Genomic DNA, 13,521 nt, shown 5'->3' on the forward strand with positions numbered 1-13,521 from the left:
TCCCTCTTGATAGTACTGTCTTTGGATTGAAAGAAGATTCCAAGTTTGGTAAAAAAATCCAGAATAGTTTATGAATCTAATAAATGTTTTATAAACTTTAACTGCAAACTGTATGTAATGTTAACTGGAAGAACAACTTAAAGTCCATTTATAAGTAAAATACGGAAAAAAATATTATTTTTTTTTGCAAAATTTACTTCTGAATAATATCTTATGATCAGAAACAAGCTTTTGTCTAAGTTTGGTAAAAATCCAGGATAGTTTAAGAACATTATAAAAATTTTAAAAACTTAAACCACAGAGTGATTGTTTTGTTTCTGGCAAAAAAAATAAGTCCATTTATAAGTAAAATACGGAAAAGTGGAAATTTATTTTTACAAAATTTTCTTCTTGATACTATCTTATGATTATAAACAAGCTTCTGTCCAAGTTTGGTACAAATCAAGGATAGTTTATGAAAGTTATTAAAATTTTAAAAACTTTAACCACAGAGTGAATGTAATGTTTCCTCGCAGAAAAACTAAGTCCATTTATAAGTAACATACGGAAAAGTGGAAATTTATTTTTACAAAATTTACTTCTGGATACGTACTTTCTTATGATCATAAACAAGCTTCTGTCCAAGTTTGGAAGAAATTCAGTATAGTTTAAGAAAGTTATTAAAATTTCAAAAACTTTAACCACAGAGTGAATATTTGTGGACGCCGCCGCCACCGCCGCCGCCGCCGACGGAATGTAGGATCGCTTAGTCTCGCTTTTTCGACTGAAGTCGAAGGCTCGACAAAAATATTAGACCAAAAGGGATAAGGGATACATGTAAAATCGAAGTCAAATAAACAAAACTTGCAGAAATTTTACCCCCCCCCCCACACCCAAACTTTTTGATTTAAGTTTTGTATCCTACGTTGATCTTTTAATGTCGTTCCTAGTATATACAAGATTTATATATAGATCAAAAAGATCAAAACTGTATACAAACGTTTTCTATGAGAATGAAAAGTCCAAAGTACAGTCAGTTTTTAATATAGTTAACACAAGTCACAACAAACAAACTTTGGTCTAAAAATAGATAAAAAGAGATCCATTTCTTGGCACTATCAATAGTAGTCAGTACAAATAGGGTAATTGATGTAATTAACATTCCTTATTTATGTTTTTTATTGTCACAACAAACAGTCTAAAAATAAACAACATATCTCTGATGAGATAAGCTGATCAAAAGGCGGGAAAAGTACCAGTACATGTACAACAGAGTATTTTTTTAAATAACTGTTGAAATTAAATTCGTTATTTCTAATATTTATTAATTGTCACAACAAACATGGAAAAGAAAGAAATTTAAAAATCTTGTTCATAGTACTATCACTGAAAAATCAAAAGATCAGAGGAAAAAAGAAAACAGTAGTCAGAAAAGCAGGGTCATTTTTCAATGATTGCTTATTCATGTAAATCATTCATGTCATTGTCACAACAAACTTAAGGGCCTCAAAAACGGATATGATTCTACAGATTTTTTACCCTTACTGAAAAGAATTTGATGAAACAGTCAATAGCAACCAATAAAGAATGGGCTTTCTTTAACCATTGTCACAACAAACACAGGCTAAAAATAGATCACAAAAAAAATAAAATCATACTATAATCAATCATACAGAGGTGTTTTAATAATTGATTCAAGTTCCCACAAACATGGTCTTAAAAAAAGATAATGAAATCAATGTTTTCACTCCCCCCCCCCTTCCCCCTTTTTCATAAAATCAGCAGATTATAAAGATGAAAAAGTCAACAGAACAAACACAGGCATTTTTTTTAATAATTGATGTATGCATTGTCACTTTCGACACGATCTAAAAAAAGATTACGAAACCTATTTTTTATTCTCTCACTGATAATTAGATAAACCAGATCAAAGGAAAAGAAGATAAACATTAAAGGTCGTAACCAAGGTATATAAATGAAACATCATCGGAAGACAAATAAAATCGTAATTTGTGAATACCAAACGTGCATTATCCACGATAAACTTAATCAACCTAGAAAATCAAGAACAAAGATAAAGTAGATAAAGACCGTGATTGGTGAACCGTGACCAATCTCCGATCGGTCCTAGAATTCTAATGAAGCTCCAGCTTTGATTAGAGTTATTGATCAGAAATAACATATATATACCTTTGCAACCTTTAATGGAGAAAAAATCTATCAAAATAAATTGGTTCTGTTTCAATAATCCTGAGTTAACTAGGGAATTTCACTTCATTATAGCGATGACATGCATATTCTCTTTAGAAACTGATGAACATTTTAAACAAGTCTACTAGTCAATGTATCAAAGCAAATTAATCATGACTTACCAATCAAATAAAAAGAGGAAATTTTGAGTTGACATACAATTTTGAGTTGACATACAATTTTGAGTTGACATACAATTTTGAGTTGACAGGCAATTTTGAGTTGACATACAATTTTGAGTTGACATACAATTTTGAGTTGACACACAATTTTGAGTTGACACACAATTTTGAGTTGACATACAATTTTGAGTTGACACACAATTTTGAGTTGACACACAATTTTGAGTTGACATACAATTTTGAGTTTTGAGATGACATACAGTTTTAGCACTTGCCCATTGATCTTAAACCTAGATATAATCAAATAATCATCTATTTTAAAAAAAAAACTTGTTTTGTTTTCCACACCCTTCCATTTATCCATATGTTGAAACAGTTTTGGGTTGCTGTCTTATTCATGTATCCACACCCCTCCCGTTATCTAAATGTTGAAACAGTTTTGGGTTGCTGTCTTATTCATGTATCCACACCCCTCCCGTTATCTAAATGTTGAAAGTTTTGGGTTGCTGTCTTATTCATGTATCCACACCCCTCCCGTTATCTAAATGTTGAAACAGTTTTGGGTTGCTGTCTTATTCATGTATCCACACCCCTCCCGTTATCTAAATGTTGAAAGTTTTGGGTTGCTGTCTTATTCATGTATCCACACCCCTCCCTTTATCCAAATGTTGAAAAAGATTGTTGTCTCATTTATGCATACCATACTCACTCCTCCTTTTTTTCACAAATAACTGAAACAATTTTTTGAATTGCTGATCATTCAAATAATAATGCTATAGTTTATCTGTAAATTCATAAATTATTGACCAGTGAACAAGTCAATAGTTTAGGGGTTTTTAATTCTGATTTTGTGGAATGCTGTTTACAATAAATGATATCAAAACTTAAAATGTGATCTTTTATTTATCATGATTTCTATCCTGTGACAATTTTCGCAATTAAAACAAACATTTGTGAATTTACAGTAAAAATACTTTCCACTCTTCTATGAGACATTGTAAGATCTTAATAGAAGCCATGATAAAGTACAAATACAAACCATCTTATAGTTGTGGATTTTTTTTTAATCAAAGATAGAGAGCCTATAAATCCTGGTAATATATCATAATTTTTCCAATGGAAAGATGCTTTTTCTGCCGCATCAAAAATGACATTTGGACATTTATCAAACTTATCTTTATCTCACAACTAGGTAATTATATTTTGCCGTCCACTGATTAATTAGTCTTTTATAATAGGATCAATGCGTCAGAATCGGCAAACATTTTTCATCCTTGAAACAAAACCCCAAGTACTTTTAAGAGGATCGTGTTTGACAAAAAACACCTTTGAGGATCATCTACAATAAAAATGTCCTTTGATAAAGGGAAGTACTCTTTATGTCTCCTCTAATTCAGATTTTACAAAACGAGAAAAAAATATTAAGAAACATATCCACGAAAATCAATTCAAAAGTACAGTTTGGTTGGGTTCATCTTGCTCAATCTTTTGTTTTGTTTACTATTGTTTTTGTTTTTTTGTTTTTTGGCAAGGTATTGTCAATTCAGAAGCTATTGATAGCAGAAGAAGATTTTTTTTTAATTAACCATGGGTTGGGCATTTGTATTCAATTATTTTATATGGCATAATAAAGGAAATAGACCGATTTGAAATATTCTGAAAAAATCAAATACAAGATTCAAAATACTGTTAATTCCTGAACTTCCTGATGGTTTAAGGTACAAGAAAAACCAGGAAAATCGCTAGGTCAGACAAAAAAAAAGATGAACAAATGCAAAGATCTTTTATGTAATTCAAGTACTGTTTCTCTTATTCCATACGTCAACAAAAATCATTTCCTTATAATTTCCTTTGAATTCAAATTCAGATTTCAAAAATTGAAATCTACAGTATAAAATTTCAACAAAGTAAAAAAAGCCAAAAAATATATGATAGGCAGTATATTATTTTCAATAGAAAGTTACAAAATAGAAATCCCAAACATTACTGCATATTGCAAGCATGGTATAAAAAATGGTGGCTCTTACGTGTATAACAAAATTCTTATATGTAAATCAAAATACAATCCTCTAGTCCAAATGTAAGAAAAATTATGTCCTTATATTTTCTGGATAAGAAAGGCCTTATATCTCATCTGTCCATTGAATATAAATTGAGATTTCATAGAACAGAATCTACCTTCATCTTAAATTTCATCAAAGAAAAAGTTAACCAAAGAATAAAGGCAGGAAATAATATTCAAAAGAGGTTTAACAAAATTTTCCATTCTAATTCACTAACAAAAGAAAACTAATACTCCACATCACGACTGCAAGTTCAAAAGGTAAGCCTTCATTAAGATATAGTGAGAAATCAAACGGACCTTTAATTTAATCAAACGCACCATCCCTTTGATCTTTTATAATCAATACCAAATCTTCATTAGCTATGCATCATATACATAAACGATCATAAATAAATTTCTTTTACAACATCATCAGCATCAGACACCTTGTACATAAAAATAACATCTTACGGCGTGTTAACATTTCAATAAAGACTAGGCCACTCAAGTCTGGTTCATATTTGATTAACGGTAATGAGTTATGATGAAGAGACAAATATTTATTGCCATTAATTGTCTTAGAGTCAGGAAGTTATGACAAGACAACTATAGTCATGTCTTAATGAAAACAAAGGATGCTGAGAAAGACGGACTAATATATACAATCTAATTAATTGACGTTGCCACAACCTTCTTTTGTTCAAAGTAAATTTCAATAATTTGTTTCAACACAAAGTCCATCATAATGGTATTGGTTTCAAGGAAAACAATTAATTTAAAACTAGCTGTGGAACCTTAACTCTTATGGTCTGTATGATTTATTTTTATATTTGAGGACCCCCATACCCCCCCCCCTAATTTAAATTGTCAAAAAATATCATAAGACCTATGGTTCTTCAGCAAATAATTTAGAACAGGATCGCCAGGGGAGCCCTCTCACATAGTCTGTCAAAAAGTGAAAATTGGTTCAGTCATGCAAGGTTAAGAGAAATTTTCACAAAAACCTTTGGTAATTGACTTCTATTCCCCCAAACTGTTCTCCATCATCAATGTACCCACCTTTTACAGATTCCTTTTAACCATGTGTCTATAGACCTGAAATGGTAAACTGTATTGCTGAAACTTTTAGCCTCAAATTTATAATGGTCCCAGATCTGGACCTTGCCATTATTCCATCTAGCACCAATAGTCTTGGGTCCGTGTCCTAGCCAGATTTCTACATGGGTCATGAAATGCTTCTGGTTTGTGGCTGAAAAAATATAAAAGTATCTTTATAATATTACAGGTGCTAACTTTTACGTCATATATTCATACTCATAATTATAAACAAACAGACGATGTCATGGGGAAAATTAATACTAACAAAAGACAAACAACATTACACGAAACACAACATAAAATATACTCAAACCCCAGTAAAAACCTGGGGTAATCTCAGGTGCACTGGAATGGTATTAAAGCAGATCTGGCTGCAATTTTCAAATGTGGCACTAGTAGTGTTGGTCAAATGTGGCACTAGGAGTGTTGTTCGAATGTGGCACCAGTAGTGTTGGTCAAATGTGGCACCAGTAGTGTTGTTCGAATGTGGCATCAGTAGTGTTGGTTAAATGTGGCACCAGTAGTGTTGTTCAAATGTGGCACCAGTAGTGTTGTTCGAATGTGGCACCAGTAGTGTTGTTCAAATGTGGCACCAGTAGTGTTGTTCAGATGTGGCACCAGTAGTGTTGTTCGAATGTGGCACCAGTAGTGTTGTTCAATCAAGTAAAAACCTGTTGATTCTAATGTATTTTAGTGGAGTGAAATCTTTTACAGAAGTCAAAATTTCTTATTTGCATCGTAAAGTCTTTATTCTTCTTCATAAAACACAAAATTGCCTCGAATAGAACTGTAACGACAGAAAGGAGCACAGAAAGAGCAGAAGGGAGCAGAGCTTTATATTTTGGACTAACAGCCAGGACACTAATACACATACCCTTTTTAGGCCTAATTTATCATTGCTTTTGAAGTTGCTTGATAAATCATTATTGTACGAAACAGCTTGAATAAATATCTTGTTATAATGGTTTTACATGCAGGTGTTACATATTTATATGTTAGATGACAAAATCATTTGTTTTATAAAATGGCCATTATACGTGTACGTTACATGTAATATTTCCTATCAGCAGGTGGGCAAAATTCCCAAGAACATGTACATGTTACATGTTATATTACCTCTTTATAGGTGGGTGAAATTAACAAGTAGGATATGAAATAAACTACTTTTGGTTTTCTTAATTGGCCTAAGGTATTGTTTACTTTCTTATTTCTCAAAGAGTACAAGCTGTGTGCTTGAAACACCAAATCCAGTACTGGCTGAATTCTGAGTATGAGCTGTGCCCCTTTTATTGTGCACTACCGTCGCTAGGACACTAACATATAATCCCTTTTTTGGTCTACAATTATCATCCCTTTTATGGCCTACAATTATCATTGTTAAAGGCTTAATTCCCAAATAGGATATGTATTTTACTACTACAGTATTGGTTTTCTCAATTTGCCTAAGGGATGACATCAAAAGTTCAATGTAGGATAAAAAACTTAATTCACATAGTTTTTTCACTGACCCCCCCCCCCCCCCCCTTAATTTAATTTGGGAAAAATTGATTTACCAATAGGGATATATGTAAAAATCAATTTTAGATATACAAAACTTGCAGAATTTGACTCCCCCCCCCCTCCAAACTATATGCTCTATTTTGAACTTAATAAGCTTAGACCCAAACATATATATTACTTTTTTTGGCCTAAGGTTATCATGGCTTTTGAAGTTGCTTGATAAATCATAATTGTACGAAGCAGCTTGAACAAATTTCTTATTTTAATGGTTATACATGCAGGTGTTACATATTTGTATGTTAGATGACAAAATCATTTGTTTTATCATTATCGTATGTTACATGTAATATTTCCTATTTACTTGATTTACAGGTGGGCGAAATACCCATGTAGAACATGAAATTAACAACTGTACTTTTGGTTTTCTCTATAAAGTTTGTCAGTGCCTTTAATAGACAACTTTATGTTAAGGTTTTTTTTTTCACTGTTGAACGCGGTAAGGTGGTCTATTCTTAAATATCTTCATTGTTTTCTCATTGTTGAAGGCTATAAGGTGGTCTTTAATTGAGTATCAAATGGTTTATCATCAGAAAACCTACATATTTTATACTTTAGACTTCGAATGAAACAAAATTTGTAATTTTAAGCCCTGAGGTTTATATGCTGTTCATTTTTAAGGTTAGTTCATCAAATATACATGGAGGCTAAGGAAAAGTAAAGCAATTAAAATAAAGATCCAAAGACATGATAGCCCACGCTCCAACTTTGCAATTCTCCAAGTAAAATAGGGGCATAACTCTAGAACAGGTATTGACTCACTACCTTAATTCAAACTTAGGTCTGCAAGTTTTCTTTCTTTCAATATGTGTGAATTTCTTAAAATTTGCACAAAGCATACTATTATATATATATAATTAAAGTGTGAAAACGAAAGTGAGACAGACTGAATTAGGACTATCAACCGTAACACTTGATGCCCTCGTTGCTCAAGGCAGGGGCATAAAAAAAAAGACACTGAGACCTTTCTTTAAAATCTCCAATAAAATATCATCCTCTTCTCTCTATTATTTCCCATTCACCTTATAAATAATCTTTCTTTTATCTCCTACTCCTTCCACACCATCTTCCTTTTATCCTTCATAACTTTCATATCATAACAACATATAAATTTGTTATAAGTAACGGGTCAAGACATGTGTTCATAAAACAAATGAGTTTCCATGAACCTAAATATGAACGACATTAATTATAAGTATGACAATCCAAAATAAATATGCACTAAGAATAGAGGTGATGTTTCCGAAAATTAATTTAAAGTATAAACATAATAGGTTTGTTTTGGGTTAGTTTTAATCCTGTAATCTGGATGTCATTTGAATGTTTTAAGTTATGAATGACATAGTTAAGACAAAGAAGTCAACAAAAATAATTATATAAGTAGTCAATAAAAAAGTTGTTGTGAACTTTTTGCTGTTTTGAAGGTTTTAAAATAGGAATAGGCTTCATTTCATTTCCAAAAAATGTTTGCCTTAAATAGAAAAATAATCCCTACTTGACTTATTTCTATCCAATTGTATTTTAACAACCATTGAAATTTTTAAATTCAAATTTGTTCATATGTGTTTACATATACCGCTGTACAAAGAATTTTTGGTGACTTTTTAACTTAATAATCCCTTGGTTGTTTGTGTGTGGTAACATTAAATAAATGTTTATATAATTAGGTTTAAAATTCTCTTTCGCTGAATTTAACCCATTGAAACACATGCATGTTTGACCCCATTTCATCCGTGTTGAATTACATTGCGCTCCGTAGGGCAAGATACAGCATAATAAACAATTCGGCTACAGCAAATAAACCATGTCTTATATTACAGATTTCTGCCATTTTGACAGCTAAAATGATGAAATATTCAAATTGTATTTTTGACAATTATTAATAATCCTCATAAGCTGTCGCATAGATCATTCAAATTTTGCAATTCATTTAGTTTTATTTTAAGGCTTAACATATGACTTTGAATAACTAGCAATTCCAAAAAGTGAAAAAATGAGAAAAAAAATCAAGATAGCAAATAACCAGTTCTATAATTACACCCCATAATTAAATCTTCAAAGACGAAGAATAATTGTTTCAGAGATATCAAGATCAAGATTTTGCAACTGACAATGTAATCACTCCTTCACCTTTTCAAACTCTACAGTTTTATGTCCCCACCCTCAATACCTTGGCCAAAGATTCTCATTTTTTTTAATATTAATTTAGCATACAATAGAAGGTTTCACAAGATAAAACAATATCTCCTGTTTTCATTACTTTCCTCAACTCTACAACATTTTCAACAAAACTCCTTGATAACTTCAGGATTACAATCTGTTTCCAACAATCGCATAAAATTATTCATACTTTACTTTACATCTATATGTCCAAGCCCCTCCTACCCGTTCCCTCTGGGATCCAAACTGGACATTCAGTTTTGTCTGTCACCCTTTCCACTTACCAAAGGAAATCCCCATGGGACATACTTACATTTAGGATTAACATAGGTACCAGACATGAACACAAGGTCTCCAGGCTTCATATCTTTCTCTGATTCTATTATATGTGGCAGTGTGTTGACCATGAGGCCTGGATGAACATACTTACATTTAGGATTAACATAGGTCCCTGACATGAACACAAGGTCCCCAGGTTTCACATCTTTCTCTGATTCTATTATATGTGGCAGTGTGTCGACATTGAGGCCTGAATGGACATACTTACATTTAGGATTAACATAGGTCCCTGACATGAACACAAGGTCTCCTGGCTTCATATCTTTCTCTGATTCTATTATATGTGGCAGTGTGTCGAACATGTAGGCCTGGTTCCATGGTCCTATAACAAAGCCAAAGTCTTTGGCTAAGTCTCGTACCACTTGTCTAACCAGACCACAGCAGTCTAGAAATAGTTTTGAACTGTACTCATCGGCTGAAAATATAATTTTTTAATTCATTTTTCATTCCTTTTATTTTTAGCTTAAAACTTTGTTATAAATTATCAAATTTGGTTTGTCAGATAAGTCCCATGCATTTTTTTTGACAGGTGCCACATCTGCTGAGGATCTGTTTACTGTACTGGAGCACATGAGATCACCCCCATTTTTTGTAGGGGTTTGTACGGCTCAGTCTTCAGTTTTCTATGTTGTGTTTTGTGTACTGTTGTTTGTCTTTTTCTTTTGAAGCCATGGCATTGTCTGTTTATTTTTGAATGTCCCTTTGATACATTTCGCCTCTCTTTTAAATAAATTGACTTATCAGCCACAATCATATGAAGTTTAACCGAAACTACAACTTGAAATATGATTTAAAGACAGACCAGAGAAGAAAATGCCTCTCTACTAATGTATAGGTGTAGTTAATTCCATAAATTCTTAAAGATTAGTTCTCATGTAAATATTTTCCATTGGCAAGAGTTGAAATTTTTACACATATGACCTTATTTACTGGCCCATTTGAACATAACTTCTCATGATGTTGTTAATTTTCTCACACATGTGAAATTATTGATTATTTTCATACTAATGTGTAAATTGAAGGTGGGATCCAACTTTTGTTTAACTTTTAACATTCTTTTCTGAAAAGGCACTCAGAACATGTGAAAAGATGGATGTGGAAAATGACTATTTCAACTATAGATTGTCTGATTCAGAGTCTGACTCACACTGTGACTCAATTCATAAAAAATTCATGAGTAAAAAAAACTTAGTCATGAATATTTCCGCACAACTTACAATCAATTTTAGTCTTATTTTTTGTCAAAAAAGCCCAAGATATCCAAAATTAAGAGCTGTTTTGGTATTTTAACTTCTACATCTTTTGGTCTCTGGAGGAGAGTTGTGTCATTAACAATCATACCACATCTTATTTTATATATCTGGTTAATTCGTGCATTTAACATAGCTATTTCATTTTGGTAAATAGGACATTGTACCTTGGGGGTCAAATAATAAGTAGGTTTCAAGTCTTCAATTTTCACAAGCTGAGTATACTCCTTTTAAAAGTTTATAAAGTAAAAGGTTTTATTAATTGCTCAATGATCAAGAAATGATGAACTGCTGTGAACTTCATTAGATAACAAATAATATTTCAATTTCACAAATAAATCACCAGTTACTTAATCTATCCTCAAATAAATTTGATCCCAGTTAATTGTTTACCACACGTTTTCTAATATATATCATTATTAATGATCAAAAATGTCAACTAATTGAGATATATTGAGATATATTGACATAAATACTTTAAAAACCTTCAATAAACACAAATTAATCCTAATTGTTAATTGCGAAATCTTGTAAGTTTCACACGTTGCCAATTTTGTAGTTGAAATCCCTTAAGAGGAAGTCTTGTTACCTTCCTTTAGAGTTTATTGTACTTTGTTTATATCATCTTCTAAAACCATTTCCTTAATGGAAAAAATTTATAAAGAATTTTTATGCCTTAAAATAAAAGCCATTTAAATTTAATGGTGTTTATCTGTGGGTTTTTACTTACTTTTTTTTCAAAGTTTACCAAAAAAAAAGTGCTCACTTCTTTTTTGTTTGAAATAAATAGAGATTCTTATTACCTCAAAATTGAAAAATTATAGAAGACTTTTGAACAAATAAGCAACCATAACAAATCCATTTCAGAAACAACAATAAAACCAGACCAAAATTTGTACTACTTTCCAGAATGTTCTTTTTGTTTAACAGGCCTGATTTGGTGATGCTATATCTTACAAAGTCTATCCAAATCATTTTGCAAAGAAAATAAGTGATTAGATGAAAAACAGCATTAAAAGTGTGCTTTTTTGTGTTTTTTTTTTTGCTGTGAATGTACTGATTTTGCGTCATTGCAGATGGATACCTTATAACTCTATTTTTCTATTAGATTACTTCTTAAGCATATCAACTTACTATCTTTAGACCAATATCTTCTAGCATAAGGAATGCCAAAGTATTTCTTTGCTTGGTTGATGAATTTTTGTCGTAGTTCTTCTTGAAACTTTGGATTTTTCTGTCTTCTCCGCCTTGCTCTTCGTACTCTTTTCTGTTTTGCAATCTCTTTCTAAAATAAACATTGACCAGAATGCATATATAGACAAATTAAAAACCACTTGCTAAAAATCTACCTACCAGACACCAAATGACATACAAGTAAGCAACAATAGGTAACTGTACGGCCTTCAATAATGAGCAAAACCAAAACTGCAAAGCAAGCTTTAAATGTTAAGTCTGCAAAGAACCACCAGAACTTCAAGACAGTTTTATTCAAATGTTCTTGATACAATTCGGAGGCTATTGCATTTGTATCAAATATTTGTGTGGGTTTTTTATTAAAGCTGTTTTGAGCAAACTTGGTGCATTGGAACTTGGTTAAATATCAAACCAGTATAGTCTGATTCATGAAAGTAATGTTAAACTTCAATATCAAACTTACAGTTCTTACAACAATAAAAGATTTTTGGGGGGTTAAATTTTTACATCACTAAAACAGCAATGCTTACAACTGAAAAAAAAATTAAAAAAAAAAACAAAGACTAGGGTATGCAAAACAAAAGCATGAATATTCATTGACACATGTATGACTGCAGTAGTAAAAGGAGTAACACATGTTTACTTTTGGTTGGAAAAGGTCGAAGACCACCACCAATATGTTATTCAAACATAGCTCCACTTCAAATTCCTGATTTTTTACAGAAATGGCATGATCAATCTACTCAACTGTATAGAACTGTAAATAAACTCATTGATAAAGTTTGTACACAAATAGTTATCAAACTTCAGTCTAATTTAATTATATTTAAGCAAACAAGGGTCACAATAACAATACTATTTATTTTGGATATTAAATCATTAATCCTGTTTATGAACGGACATGCTTAGTCATGACATCCTTGGCCATCTGATAGTGTCCTAGTGCTGAGACAATCCTTTTCAAAATTATGCAAGGGTTATAAATTGGTATAAGTTTCATGGTCCAGACTTTATAGAGATTCTGCTAGGGCCACCTTTAAAATCATTCTGTTGCAGGGTTAGATAGGAAGGTAGTGATTCTACTTTTGTTTTCTGAGCAATAACAATTCTACTGCACAAGAAAATTTGAATAAGAGCAGGAAAATTCCTTTACAAAAAAATTAATTTAACAATTCATGTCATAAAACTCTAAGAGCCTTTTAATTAGGCTGTGTCATCATAAAATAATTAGAATTTCATTTTTAGGCTAGGACATTTCATTTCATCTGGACAAAACTTGGCATTCATTTGTGGAGAATAAATGTAAAGAGCAAATTGTTCCTTTGACTATGAAGGACACCTCCAAAACTATGACATAAAAATGTATCCCTCTTAGTTTTTAACAACTTAAAAGGGTTATCTTTTTTATTTTTTAAGGGAGGGGCATGTTACTTTTTTTAAACAATTTGTGAAATTAGTAATTCCTGTAACTCTTCTAAAGGACCTCTGTGGGCATATCCAGCTGTGCTCCGAGTGAAGCAGTTTATTT

At 31.6% G+C, this 13,521-nt stretch overlaps 1 protein-coding gene across 1 annotated transcript in view; it reads right to left on the reverse strand.

Moving 5' to 3' along the window:
* LOC139500957 (uncharacterized) overlaps positions 1-13,521 on the reverse strand; it is a gene marked incomplete in the record, with an annotated part of 126,621 nt that overhangs the window by 75,649 nt on the left and 37,451 nt on the right. Inside the window, 3 exon segments of the mRNA XM_071289887.1 lie at positions 5,455-5,644; positions 9,758-9,964; positions 11,934-12,084. Coding sequence (XP_071145988.1) covers positions 5,455-5,644; positions 9,758-9,964; positions 11,934-12,084 — 548 coding nt within the window.

This window comes from Mytilus edulis, chromosome 13 (genome assembly GCF_963676685.1).
Source record: "Mytilus edulis chromosome 13, xbMytEdul2.2, whole genome shotgun sequence".
NCBI lineage: Eukaryota > Metazoa > Mollusca > Bivalvia > Mytilida > Mytilidae > Mytilus > Mytilus edulis.